The following is a 12,868-nucleotide window of genomic DNA, read 5'->3' as shown; positions in this document are numbered from 1 at the left end:
ACACGTGCGACATGAATCTGCCCTCCAATTTAGTATGATGACTTTTAATTTCAATCATAAGTCTGCTAGGCGTCAAGGGGATCTCTTAACCTCGTGGAGAATTCTATGGGTGGTAATTATACGATTCACGCTCAACATAATTTTATGACCCTAATGCTCAAGACTTTATTTGAAGGCTCATTTATATGGGGAATTTTCATTCACTGGATTACATCTCACTTCATAAACTTGTAATTTTTCTTAATAAGTTTTGATAGAAGTCATTTTGAATATTCTTGTAGATTCTAATTCTTTTGTGTGTACCCGAGGCATGCAAGCAAGCAATATTCAAGTCTGGATTGAAATTTCGGAAGTCTGTGGAGTGGTGGTGGTGGTTTGAATGTTTCTACATAGACTAATTTTGCGTAACCTAGTCAACTAGAGAATGGGTTGAGGATTATTAGAATAATCAAGGTCAAACTCAACAGCAAACTCGATCATAATTTCCGTGCACACCAGGCAGCACACAAACCAGCCACAATTCCCGTTCTCAATACCCATCTCATGGCGTCAGTTTCTCCAGTATGTGATTGTCTACATACCCAATAGATTAGAGCTCCCACTACAGCTGACAGCATCTGTGGTGTCGCAATGGCAATGTTGTGTATAGCCATCGTTATACCGGCCCTCGGCCTCAGGTCCGCTATACTCTCCAGACTAGCGGATTGATCCTCTGTGTCTGTTTCCAGGCTTTTTAAATTTGTTATAGAAGAAGAAGCTATCTCAGTGGCAATCATGGCAAAAGGGGCCCATTGGGTAAGTGTCCAAGAAAAGCCCAACAATGAGACAAATAAAACACTTGTCATGAAACCGTCTCCTCCGAAAGTCACCCCAAATAGTGCGAAAGCCATGATGATATGTGATATCATCCACACTCGGGGAAGTGTGACGCGGTTCACAAGTCTTTTTCGCAATGCCATGAAGATGTGAGATTTTGCACCCGTGGATTGCTCTCCCTTCTGCCACTCTAGTTCTGAGGGAGACGGGCAATCCGCATTGATGATGAGATAAGGCAGACAAAGGTTCGTGACAAGTGCCACCATCGAGAAGACTAACATTGCAAGGGTAGCATGTCGGATTGACTGCTGTCGAAGGCCGTTATAAAATTTGGTCGAGGGTGGTCCCATTTTTTCGGAAAGTGTTTGAACTTCATCTACAATGATGTGGTCAGTAATGAAAAATGACACGAGGAGTATATATGTAGCTTACAAAGTCTACTCAAAAATCTTCATGCGACCAGCAAGTTAGTCATGCGGTTCTACCAAATATGGCGCTGAACTTACAATACAATATTGAAGAGAAATGGGAACCAAGCCAACCAAGCGCAAAACTGGACTGCCATAATTGTTTTGATCGTTGGGGGTAGTGTTCTAATCGCTTTGTATATTTCCACCCATATTTTTCGGAGCCCCGATTTTTCGGATGTATCATTCTCAATATCTATCGCCTTCTCCTCAATCATTACAGATGTGATAGCGACAGTGACACCGAGCGAAACAGAGGCAATGAAGCAGAGACCCTTGAACTGTGGATTGGTCAACCAAGCAGGTCCTTTGGGCATCTCAATAAATGCACAACCATATCCGATTGCACTTCCAATAATGACCGCAATGCTTGCAAAAGAATTTGCTTTAGCTGCTTGAGAGCCCGGACATACATCCACAATCAACGCCCTGATACTCGCCTGAACAGGCTGAATGGCGATATTCAGTAGCCACACCCCCGCGATCACGAGTACCTGAACGACAAATTTTGCACCAAATCCGTGATCTGACACTCCCAAGAGGTTGCAGATCAATCGAACGGCTTCGCTTGTCCATGAAAGAGCGTTGATGCAAGCTATTGTAGCGATCGTACCGTATATCATAAAGGGCCTTCTTCGTCCCCATTTATGTGTACAAAAGTCACTTTTGTATGCTATATATGGTTGGAGCAGAGTGCCACAGATTGGCCCTGCTAGCCAGACCAGAGATACCACAGAGGGTTGTAAGTCAAGGGAAATGAGATAACTCTGGTGAGGTTAGTATCTAAAACCGTTTGACCAAATTCGAGGGAACCATACAGATCCTTGGGCCATTACTGTTGCCCAAACAACTTGGAGTCTATTGAAGATCAGTTGACGGCATAAAAAGTGCCCAATGATAGATACTGACCCTCCTATGCATATTGTAAGGCAGAGCAAATATAGCTTGCCACGACTTGGAAATTCCTCATCCTCTCGCCATCTTCTAACCGCTGAAGTTGATGATCTAACTTGCTCGTAATGGTGAGGCATTCTCTTGATTTGTTCGAGGAATTATTTGCAGCAAGGAAGATTTTTCGACGAGCAAATGTCGAAGAATCAAGCATGTTGCAGGAAATGCACAAAACGCCTGAAGACCAGAAGAGAACTCACTCTCAAGAGACCCACACTGGAGTGATTTGATATGATTGGAGAGGGTCACTAAGCTATTCTCTTTTTTTTTCCAGCTTGGTTGGCTGTATACTGTAACAAGGAATTTTGTCTAGAATTCGGGCTCAGAAATGTCCGAAAATGGTCGGGACAATTCCCCACCCGAAGCCACCAAATCACAAACACAACAATTTTCCGATTTTGTAATATAAGCGACTTCTATCACCAATTTGGTACGATGTCATGTTATTTTTGAGAACAAATTTTATCTGGTTCCTTGGGAACTACTAGACCTTTTCTTTTAGCAATTTTCTGACGGATTCACTTTAAAAAAAGTTCAAGTCAGAATGAGTAAATTGCATCCTTCTCCGTTGTTGAAAATCTGCTAAGATATTATTTTTAGAACCAATTCATGATGATGAGATGGGAGAGGTTAAGCTCTATGATGCCGTTCCCATGGGCGACGATGATGATGAAGAAGGTCCGATAATGGAAACCCCCATGCATTACCGGGCACGAAAGCAAAGTCTCAGCATGGTTTTGCGAGAATTCATTCAAGCACCAAAGTCGCTCCTCGTTTCAGGAGTTCTCGCCACACTGTGTGTTCTCATCCTCACTATCTCAAGCTTCACAGTCCATACGCCAGGCTCATTTGTGAGAATCCGGACTCTGTCACAACAGAACTCTCTTCAACCAGATTTTGTCGATAGGGGTGAAGGGCCTTCACCTGAGCTAGGAGGAACTAAAAGATGTGGAAGTTTTCCAAGCCAAGCAGAGCAATACGGTTGTGTTTTTGATCTCATGAACTACGGGTTCACGGCCCCAGAGTGTTTTTACCAAGACTTGTACGAAGAAGCGCTGGCCACCGGCCCATGGCCATGGTACATCGGGGAAAATCTCACGCTTCCATTGCCACAGGATGTTGAGATTCTCAAGCGATCTGTTGAGACGTGGACTCAGATAAAATATCATTATCAGCACTGCGTGTACACGATGAAAATAATAGCACGAGCGGTGGAGGATGATGATATTCTTGTTCCACAGGAAATCGCAAGGGATTATCACAGGAATCATTGTGAGAATCTGGTAGGCAGATACGAGTCTGGAGAATGGGGAAATGGCGAAGTAATGAATACCTGGATCAGGATGTTGTACAATCCGTGTGTGAGGCTGAGTGAGATCAACAATGAAGATGTAGGGTATGCTTGAATTAGCTAGTCATGGAAATGAAATGGCTTTAAGTAACTTTTTATCAACGAGTCAAGATACAGAACGCTGATATCCATGCATTTATTCTAAATTTCTATCTACCTCTTATAAGAACCAGTAGCTACCGTCCAAAGGGAATTCCCGTGTCACTTTGCAACACCGGGGTGCATGAGTGATAATTCCTCGTTATTATTCCGTAATCTACTTGACAGATGGTCTAATAAGCCAGGAGTGAACGTAAGGTGATCTAGTCCCGTATTTGGAATCATCTTGAACATAACTGCGAACAAATTGAAAGCCATGTCCTTCATACAATCTTTGTCCAGCAGGACTTGCCATTACAATTGATTTCAAGCCCGCTTCATCTACTGTTGTAAGTGCTTGGCTCAACATCATCGACGCTACTCCATGATGTTGGTGAGCAGGGTGGGTCGTCATGTAATCCACAGCTTTTCAGAGTTAGACAGTCTATTCCTATTCTATTGTGGACTTTGACCAAACGTACCAAAACAAGGCCCATTATCCTTCAAGATTTCCTCCTCTACTTCTGCAAGAGGATTTCCAAACTTCGAAGCAAAAGTATAATCCATTCCTCTTATCTTTCCATTGTCTGTGACACTCTTAAACTTTCTCTCGTATTCCGCCGATTCCTCAGAACTAGGCTCAGAAATCTGCGCTTCGGGCCATATATCGGTATGAGTCTCGGGTAAAATATATCGCGAATATGCTACTATCTCCCCAGAATCTGTATCAACAACTTTGAGGTGCCGTTTGACGCTTCGGCCGCCGATGAAATTCCATGGCAAGCGCTCAGCGCAATCAGAAATTATTTGCTCGAGTGGCATATTGCTTTTTGCCCATAGAACTTTCCAGTGCTCATCTTGCCACCAGGCGCTCATCATCGCCTCTGCTAGACCTGTTGCATCGCTTGTGGATACGTATTGTACGGCGTATGGCATTGTGTGAATGTTGTTTTACTGGGTATCGAAACAATGGTTTTTGATTCCTCAATTCTCCACCTTCAGCAGAAGAGTTGTTTCCGCAATAGCAATAACGGCACCCCACGTATGTTTCTTTACCTCACGAAATGAGAGAGGTGGTCGAAATAGGCTCCGAAAGCTTTCGGGGTGGTTGTTGGTACGACCCCACTTTTTTTAGACTCCTAAGTCCGATATTTTGATCAGGAGTTTCCTTCTCAGAATCTTCGAAAAATGTCTAGGAGTAATTGATTTTGATTTTGATTTATTTTTTTGGTCTATCATTTGGATAATTATTTGGCCCAATTCCATTACCATCAAGTGTAACAATGGCCCCAAAAGCTCTTGGAACAGCGGTTGTTAGCAAAGTCAAGAATGGTGAGTATTATATTTGCACTTAGATCTTTCATATTGGCTAAGCTAAACGATTCCCATAGCGCTAGATTATGATTCTCATACATATTCTGTAACTCCTAATGGAGAGGACGAAAGCTTTCTTTCTTTGGGGGGAATGGGTCTATCCGGCGACGAAAGTTACGACACAGAAAAACTTTCTAAACAGGAAGAGTACCTAGGGAGTCCATCACGACGCTGGTGGAATTGCTCTACCATCATTGCCATAGTGTCGAGTATCCTAGCAGCCACTCTCCTCTTTGCTCTTGCTGCCCTTCTTGACCGCAAACCTACCATCAACTATATCCCAGCAATCACGCCTGATCTGAAACCAGGAGGATGGCCCTTGGTAGAAGCAGGCGACACCATCATTGTAGACTGTGGAAACAGTCCAGCGGAAGCTCTAGAAAAAGGATGCGTATGGGATCTCATGTCTTTTTCATGGACACATCCGGCATGCTATAACAAGAACATCTCGGATGAATTCCTAGAATTATATGGGCCTTGGAAATGGTATTCAAATACCAACAAAAAGCCAGGATATGAGCTTGCAGAAAAAGAGTTACCATGGGTTACATCTGTGACGGCGGAAACCGATATTCCAATGGTGTGGACACAGGAGCATTACCACATTGCTCATTGCGCTTACATCTTCAAGCTCTTGCACATTGCTGTGAGTTACTTGGATTTCCGAACTTTTGATTGAATGCTGACAATTAGGATAGGCAATGAGTGGACATCTTGTTACCAATGAAGGGATAGGAATGTTTCATACGGACCACTGCGTTGGTGTATTTTTGGATCCCGAGAGAGTAGAGTTTGAGAAAGTCACCACAAGAGTACAATTGCTTTTTGGGAAGTGTGTTAGAATTAGAGATGTCAATTAATATGTAACGTAAGGAAATATCATGGTGGATTTTGGTTGGCCAAGCCAAAATTTCAATTTTAGAATGAGATATGTCTTTTCTATGTGGATAGTATGTAATATCATCCAATGTTGCTTTTCTCAAAAGCGAGGCAATTATACAACGTAGGACTTGAGATATCTGTCCATAATGTCAGGAGAAAGAAACAGCTTGGCACATATCAAATTGATGGAGAATCAAGTCAGTATCCTTCACACCTGCTCATACCACGCAGAAGATGTTTTCGATCGACCGATAGCATTTGGAACACAGCATCAGAAGTTCAGGACCCAGAACCAAACAAAAATGCCTTGTACACGATATATTATCTCCAATTACCTAAACTGAAACCACTGCTCTAGCATCTCCAGCGGAGGGCATATGTGATTGAATTATGTAATCTTTCTTCGGCGCCAAAGCTCATGTCCGAGAGTGTTCGGACAACATCAAACGGGTGGCTCTGCATCAAGTGACTATCAGTATCCCATCCACTCGCCTTTGATATGATTCTAGCTACCATAACTTCACTTTCGTAACTGTCAAACCACTTATACCATCAGACCTTTGGTGCTTATACATCGCCCACGAATTTAACTTCAAATCATGGCATATCCAGGAAAGCCAAAATATACACTTCTCAGCAGAATGTACGGCGAACGAGATGCAGACAAAGGCGAAGAGGACGCTCCTTTCATCTCAACTGACAATGGCACAAGCAGACGCAAGATCCGGACCTCTCGAATCGAGTTGGGACTTCAAATCGGCACATTCTTCTTCACGGCAGTCATTCTCGTCCTCTATCTCATCAACGGTTCACCATTCCTAAAGCCTCAATCTGTTAGTGGAGATGGCCTTCTACCCATAGGAATGTCCCGCGTGAATCCCTCCACAGCGCATAAACTCCAACCTTGTGGCCTCGACTCTGAAACTGCAAAGGCGAACGGCTGTATCTTTGATTTGATGACCATGTCATGGCTCCATCGTGACTGTTACGACGATGAACTTTCTGAGGAGTTCCTCGAGGTGGCTTCAGAGCCGTTTTTCTATGATATGGAGGGAACGAAACCTGTCAAGGATTATAAAGAGTTATCCGAGGTTAAGGTGATGGTTTGGACGACGAGAAAATACCATATCTTTCATTGTTCCTATGGATGGAGGATGATGCATCGGTCCTTAATAAGAGGAGGGGTTTTGGAATCTGGATTGTCATCTTACCACCACACAGAGCAGTCAGTATAACCCGTCCACTAACTTCGCACTCCAAGATACTCAGTTCTACCCCTAGTTTCGAAATAATTTTCATGTTTCATTCTCTGTATTCCCTTCACTTCCCGATGATCCATCGCTTTCTCTTTTTCTTCCACCTACCTTTGATGGTATGCTTTACTGACTCTGTGATCCTGCAGTTGTACGGATCAGTTGATGAATCAGACTGCGTCCTTTGACACAGTTATGACTAGGATCAATATCGACTTTCCAGATTGTTGAAGAGTCAACGTTAAAACCAGTCGCAAATATTAAGCTGTATAGCTGGGACAGGATTCAACTGTAGCGAAGTGCATATAATAGATTGCACATCTGTACGATAATTCAATCCTACCATAAGAACTTTCGGGGCGAGCCAACAGTACAGAGATCTATCACGTGAAATTGTAGCTTAGTGATTTTATATCATTCCTTCGCTGAAAGTAACCATGTGAGCTTGGAGGTTTAGTACGCAGTCTGAACTTCAATCCAGATACTGAAGTATCCGTTCCTAGAACGGCCACAGATCTTCACCTATGACCTCATACTTGTGCTCTGAAGAGACGTAATGCTTAGGATGAGTCGGGCTTATCAAAAAGAATGAGTTTTCGAATTAGATCCAAGAAATGAAGGACCCGGATCCGAGATATCAGATGGAGTCGAAACCTTAAATCCCTCCTTGTTGAAGTGTAGGACAGACCCTGTAGACCCTAACCAGCCTCTTCAAATTTGAATCCACACTACGGACACTAGATAGCATCTGAACGTTGAGATGGAGATTCTGATCTTGTCTTCTGCGTGTGCATATACTAGCAAGCAGTGGCTGGAGTAAATGGCAGGAAGATCAAACGCATTGATCCTCTACAGGGCGTCTCAGATAAGGGAATCTAGCAGCGGCATTGCATATTTGACGAACTTCCCGCCGAAAAACGAAAGCAGGTCAACTCATACGGAGCTACAAATGAGAGCGAGCGTTTGTATCGGCAGTCCCGCACACGAGGGGGCACGTGAGAAACAAAAACGGGGCGGGTGCACGGGCCACTAGCTCCCATTCAAGTGACCCCAGCAATCCTCGAGCTTACTCCGTACAGATACGAATTTATGGATATGCGGGAAAACGTGGCCATGAGCTGAGCTGCACTACCATAAGATCCCCTCGTTCTAAACCAATTCGATGGTCGGATATATCCCATCTTGAAGATCACACCATGTTTGCATGTGTACGCGTGCTACATGTCCAGTCGGCCGTTGAAGATTGACCTAAAAGATAAGCTTACGTTACAATACAAGCTTCTAGTCTGATGTCTAACGTACACGACATGTGCAATGCATTCATCCGACGAATATTATGCGACGATAAGGTAGATGCTTACGTGACTTGTCCTAACAGAATCGGTGCGTGAAGATTCGGAGCCTTCAAATTCGGTATCAAGAAATGTATCGCCAATATTGCACATTATTGCCGGTAGCACAGAATAAGCTGAAGTTGAGGATCCTGATGTAGCTTTTCCGAATCTCTAGGAAGCCTCTACGAATCGGCCTTGATCTTGGAAAATTAATCCTGGTTCTCAATGGTCCTTATACTATTCAATATGCTTTTGAAAAATTTGGTGGAATATTTTGTCTCCTAGCTAGTCTAACTTCATTCTCTCATATTGTTGTTGACAATGGCGATACCTGAATCTGATATTACCACGGCCGGATCTAAACACTCTTTGGCAGAGAAGCACTCAACCCAGTCTCAATGGAGCTCGACATCGGAAGAATTCGACAACCAAAAAAGCTATGGCCGTGGCAGTGAAGACGCTATGAGCGACGAAACTCTTCAAGGCATGCCTTTTGAAGAGGAGACATCGACTATGTCGAAGTTTCACCATGGGCTTAAAGCACTTGCTATCACTCTTTTGCCGAGTCCAATTTCAAGATTCTGTGGCTACAAAGTCGAAGTTCCTACACGCCAGAGTCCAACAGCATACCTAGATGGTATGCGAGGAGTTGCTTCATTTTGTGTCTATCTTGAGCACGTCGCTATGAAGTTTCATCCTCTGATGTTTGAAGAGTATGGAGACCATCCGTATTTCTGGCAACTACCCATCATCCGACTTGCATTCTCTGGCAGTGTAATGGTTGCCATATTTTTTGTTATTTCTGGCTTTGCTCTGGCGCTTCGACCATTAGAGTTGATCTATGAGAAAGATTGGGAGCGACTATACCGTTCATTATCTTCTGCCACATTTCGAAGAGCCTTTCGAATAGTGCTTCCGCCGATGGCAGTTACGTTCGTGATAATGTTACTCACAAGAACGCACGTGTTTGATGCCAAATACTCTGGAACAGTGGATATGGATCTTGGCGGACCAATTTATCAAGAAACATTCTTACTCCAATTTGTGGACTGGCTGGAATACGTGTTCAGTAAGCTGCTATATCCTTACGAGTGGACTGTATCACTTCACAATGTGACAAAATCGGAATATGCGGCACCTCTGTATACCATACCAAAAGAATTATGGTGTTCTTTCCTACTATTTATCACACTCACTGGCTTGGGGAGACTGAGACCAGTCGTTCGTCTTGGGTTCACTTTATTCTTGATCTACTACGCATTTTGGTGTATGAGATATGATATTTCTTGCTTTCTTTGCGGAATGCTCATCGCTGAGCATCATGTTCGTAAAGCGAGATCTGTGGCTGTACCAAAATCCATGAGCAGAAAGTTAATGTCAGCCTTTGGGTGGTCTGTAGTCTTGTTCGCTGGTTTATGGCTGGCTTCAATTCCTCATATTCATGGATCTTATGGATCAACTACCTTCGGATTCCAAACAATCTCGGCTATCATTTCTTGGGAATCCAATGTATTCGTAGTCGGATCTATTCTGATTGTCTGGGCAATTTCGAATCTACCTCTCCTTCAAAAAATCTTTACTTCTCCAATTCCTCGATATCTAGGCCAGATTTCATTTGGTTTGTACTTGGTACATTGGCCAATCCTTGCCTCTTGGGGTTGGCGACTTCAACCAGCCATCTGGAAGCTCACTGGCAATGATACTGACTTCAATCATGCATTCGGATTCACGATTTCATTCATCTGCATTACCCCGGTTGTTATATTTTTCGGAGACTTATTCTGGCGCGTTGTGGATCTGGGATCTATCAAACTTGCGAGGAAATTGGAGGCAGATCTGATTGTTCAAACTCTCTAAATACCTAGATAGATTTTGACATTGAAAAGAATGATACTCGTACAAATTTTCCAGTTCCAATTTTCTTATGTGTTCATGAATGCAAAAAGTTGCAAAAATGTGATTTGAACGATAACCAAATACTTGGAATATCGCTCCAATCCACGAATTTGACATTGTAATCATGTCAGCTGTGCGTAACTAGTGAGAAGTCTACATTGTCTCGAAATTATCCATGGATTTTAGTTTAGATCTTTGGGAAGGGCCTAAGAACCTGTAGGAATCAAAATATACTTGATTGCCGAGATCTCAGAATGGAGATGTAAACAATGAGACTTCGGTTGCCCGAAGATAACAATATGGTGTTAGCTAGAACTAGATAGTGAGCACAATTTCTGGTTCAAGATTCCAGTGATGAAACAAAACATTCTAACACTGAAGAAGACCACTTCGGAAAATTCCCCTACAACAGGGTTAGTGACAGTCCGAGATTGGCCTATCCAGACAGAAATCGGGCCCGAAACTCCCACTGAACAAGCTGTGCAAGAATTCTGGAATAATCGTCGGTTCCAACATGGGGACAGTCAATCACGGGAACGGCCTCAGACCAAACATCTGAGATTGACTGGCTTGAAACAACGTCTCCGAAAGTGTCTGCGGAGATCCACTCTCCGTCGCAGTCTGCAGTGAGCCAGAACCAGATCTGGTGCTTGGAAATCGGTCTCATAAGCAAGCTTTTGAGATGAGCACGAGAGTTGAGAATGATCTGCGAAGTATATATATATATTCAAATTTTCTGTCGTTGGAAGAACAATCATACTCATCAACAAGCCATTCTATCCAGCTCAACTGTCTCCAATATCCTGCAATCATCTATTCAGTATGAAGGTCTCCCAAATTCTCGCCATTGTGGCATTTGTCACCAGTGTTGCCGCTGCTCCAGTTTCAGGTAAATGATTACTCACCCCATCTATATAGGTAGTAACCTGACCATTACCTACTAGTTGAAGCAAGAGATTCCTTGCAAGCTCGCGAGCCAACCAAGCTCAAGGTTGATCGCAACGCCGAGCCAGAACCCACTAAGCTTAAGGTTGACCGTCGCACCAAGCTCAAGGTTGATAGAAACGCCGAAGCCGAGCCAACAAAGCTTAAGGTTGACCGTCGCACCAAGCTCAAGGTCGATCGCAACGCTGAGCCAGAACCTACAAAACTTAAAGTTGACAGAAGCGCTGAAGCCGAGCCAACAAAACTTAAGGTTGACCGTCGCACCAAACTCAAGGTTGATCGTCGTACAAAGCTCAAGGTCGACAGAAATGCTGAGCCAGAACCCACCAAGCTTAAGGTCGATCGCAATGCTGAGCCAGAACCCACCAAGCTTAAGGTCGATCGCAATGCTGAGCCAGAACCCACCAAGCTTAAGGTCGATCGCAATGCTGAGCCAGAACCCACCAAGCTTAAGGTCGATCGCAATGCTGAGCCAGAGCCCACCAAACTCAAGGTTGACAGAAACGCTGAGGCGGAGCCAACAAAGCTCAAGGTTGACCGCAACGCTGAAGCCGAGCCAACAAAGCTCAAGGTTGACCGTCGCACCAAGCTCAAGGTTGACCGCAATGCCGAGCCAGAGCCCACCAAACTCAAGGTCGATCGCAATGCTGAGCCAGAGCCCACAAAACTCAAGGTGGACTAGGACAGCTCAAATAACCTATGCCGATTGTAGGTAAGATTCCGAGCCGTCTTCGAGTTCCTTTTCTGACCCTTAACAGTTCTCAATGCTATCTCCTAGCAGATTCGAAGCTAGCGTCTTTTAGTGACTGCTAACAAGACCCTCAAATCAATGACATGATTTGGGGAAACTGGTCACCGGTGTGACTGTGTAGGGATGATGTGCTGGTGTTGAACTTGGCCGCTCCTTCATCAGAGTTTTGTCTCCTCATTATTTCATAGCTCATAGAAATGAATCCTGCTGTTTACGTATTCTCTTGTACACTCGTGATAAACGTGATAAACTTGAGCCAGTGCCTGAAAATCGGAAAGTGAGTAATTGACCATCAAGTAGAGTTTACAATTGAGCATATCTGGGTTGTCCTGAGAAGGCTCAATACCCAAAATAGTATACTGAGTCGAAGAAGTTTTTGGAATTTTGTGCCAAATCTGAGATTCGCAGAACGTACTAGGTCTGAGAATTCTTGAAAAATTCCGTGTCAAATTGTTGGGCATTCAAAAAGCTTGCATCTAGATGGTGGTCGAGCAATCAGCAAAGATGTTTAAATCTGGCATGTTGCGATTGGCTGAATCTTGGTTACAAGTTTCCCGTCCACTCTTACTAGTAGCTTGCAGCTTTCAAACAAGACTCTATTCATATCATATTTTCCTCACCCTTCCACCTTAGACTGCACGTTAATCCTATCTCTTGGTATCTGTAGCTTGGCTAGGAATTGGCATCTAATGTGGAAATGTTTCTGCTGCATGCGAAATTTATGGCAAACAAGTTGTCAATGGCATGCCTGCAGGGCTGAGACGTTCTTT

At 43.7% G+C, this 12,868-nt stretch overlaps 7 protein-coding genes across 10 annotated transcripts; 5 read left to right on the top strand and 2 right to left on the bottom strand.

Moving 5' to 3' along the window:
- Nucleotides 1-251: 251 nt before the first annotated feature.
- On the bottom strand, nucleotides 252-2,506 carry BCIN_05g02030 (hypothetical protein). Its single transcript, XM_024692881.1, has 5 exons — nucleotides 2,193-2,506; nucleotides 2,102-2,141; nucleotides 1,323-2,050; nucleotides 1,249-1,265; nucleotides 252-1,192 (listed from the first exon to the last, which is right to left on the bottom strand). Exons 1-5 carry the CDS (start codon nucleotides 2,312-2,314, stop codon nucleotides 477-479), a joined length of 1,623 nt encoding a protein of 540 aa, XP_024548663.1. The 5' UTR covers nucleotides 2,315-2,506; the 3' UTR covers nucleotides 252-476.
- A 179-nt stretch (nucleotides 2,507-2,685) lies between these two features.
- On the top strand, nucleotides 2,686-3,741 carry BCIN_05g02020 (hypothetical protein). Its single transcript, XM_001548204.2, has 2 exons — nucleotides 2,686-2,782; nucleotides 2,835-3,741. Exons 1-2 carry the CDS (start codon nucleotides 2,779-2,781, stop codon nucleotides 3,638-3,640), a joined length of 810 nt encoding a protein of 269 aa, XP_001548254.1. The 5' UTR covers nucleotides 2,686-2,778; the 3' UTR covers nucleotides 3,641-3,741.
- A 5-nt stretch (nucleotides 3,742-3,746) lies between these two features.
- On the bottom strand, nucleotides 3,747-4,754 carry BCIN_05g02010 (hypothetical protein). Its single transcript, XM_024692880.1, has 2 exons — nucleotides 4,146-4,754; nucleotides 3,747-4,089 (listed from the first exon to the last, which is right to left on the bottom strand). The coding sequence occupies exons 1-2, from the start codon at nucleotides 4,597-4,599 to the stop codon at nucleotides 3,842-3,844; spliced, it is 702 nt and encodes a 233-aa protein (XP_024548662.1). The 5' UTR covers nucleotides 4,600-4,754; the 3' UTR covers nucleotides 3,747-3,841.
- A 99-nt stretch (nucleotides 4,755-4,853) lies between these two features.
- BCIN_05g02000 (hypothetical protein) lies at nucleotides 4,854-6,071 on the top strand. Its single transcript, XM_001548202.2, has 3 exons — nucleotides 4,854-4,995; nucleotides 5,055-5,683; nucleotides 5,736-6,071. The coding sequence occupies exons 1-3, from the start codon at nucleotides 4,947-4,949 to the stop codon at nucleotides 5,895-5,897; spliced, it is 840 nt and encodes a 279-aa protein (XP_001548252.1). The 5' UTR covers nucleotides 4,854-4,946; the 3' UTR covers nucleotides 5,898-6,071.
- Nucleotides 6,072-6,324: 253 nt separating this feature from the next.
- Nucleotides 6,325-7,539, top strand: BCIN_05g01990 (hypothetical protein). Its single transcript, XM_024692879.1, has 2 exons — nucleotides 6,325-7,144; nucleotides 7,322-7,539. Exons 1-2 carry the CDS (start codon nucleotides 6,519-6,521, stop codon nucleotides 7,401-7,403), a joined length of 708 nt encoding a protein of 235 aa, XP_024548661.1. The 5' UTR covers nucleotides 6,325-6,518; the 3' UTR covers nucleotides 7,404-7,539.
- A 724-nt stretch (nucleotides 7,540-8,263) lies between these two features.
- On the top strand, nucleotides 8,264-10,416 carry BCIN_05g01980 (hypothetical protein). The gene has a single exon (XM_001548200.2). The coding sequence runs from the start codon at nucleotides 8,828-8,830 to the stop codon at nucleotides 10,361-10,363; it is 1,536 nt and encodes a 511-aa protein (XP_001548250.1). The 5' UTR covers nucleotides 8,264-8,827; the 3' UTR covers nucleotides 10,364-10,416.
- Nucleotides 10,417-11,110: 694 nt separating this feature from the next.
- On the top strand, nucleotides 11,111-12,326 carry BCIN_05g01970 (hypothetical protein). 4 transcript variants are annotated; one of them, XM_024692876.1, is made up of 4 exons: nucleotides 11,111-11,291; nucleotides 11,347-11,879; nucleotides 11,919-12,055; nucleotides 12,106-12,326. In XM_024692876.1, exons 1-3 carry the CDS (start codon nucleotides 11,225-11,227, stop codon nucleotides 12,027-12,029), a joined length of 711 nt encoding a protein of 236 aa, XP_024548659.1. In that variant the 5' UTR covers nucleotides 11,111-11,224; the 3' UTR covers nucleotides 12,030-12,055; nucleotides 12,106-12,326. The 4 variants fall into 4 exon arrangements, with proteins under 4 accessions (XP_024548659.1, XP_024548657.1, XP_024548660.1 ...); XM_024692877.1 differs by having other exon boundaries at nucleotides 11,347-11,918; nucleotides 11,982-12,055; XM_024692875.1 differs by having other exon boundaries at nucleotides 11,347-12,055.
- The last annotated feature ends 542 nt before the right edge of the window (nucleotides 12,327-12,868 follow it).

Source organism: Botrytis cinerea, chromosome 5, assembly GCF_000143535.2.
Source record: "Botrytis cinerea B05.10 chromosome 5, complete sequence".
NCBI classification, from domain to species: domain Eukaryota; kingdom Fungi; phylum Ascomycota; class Leotiomycetes; order Helotiales; family Sclerotiniaceae; genus Botrytis; species Botrytis cinerea.
Note: the sequence above shows the minus strand (reverse complement) of the source record. Positions and strands in the feature narration are given on the sequence as shown.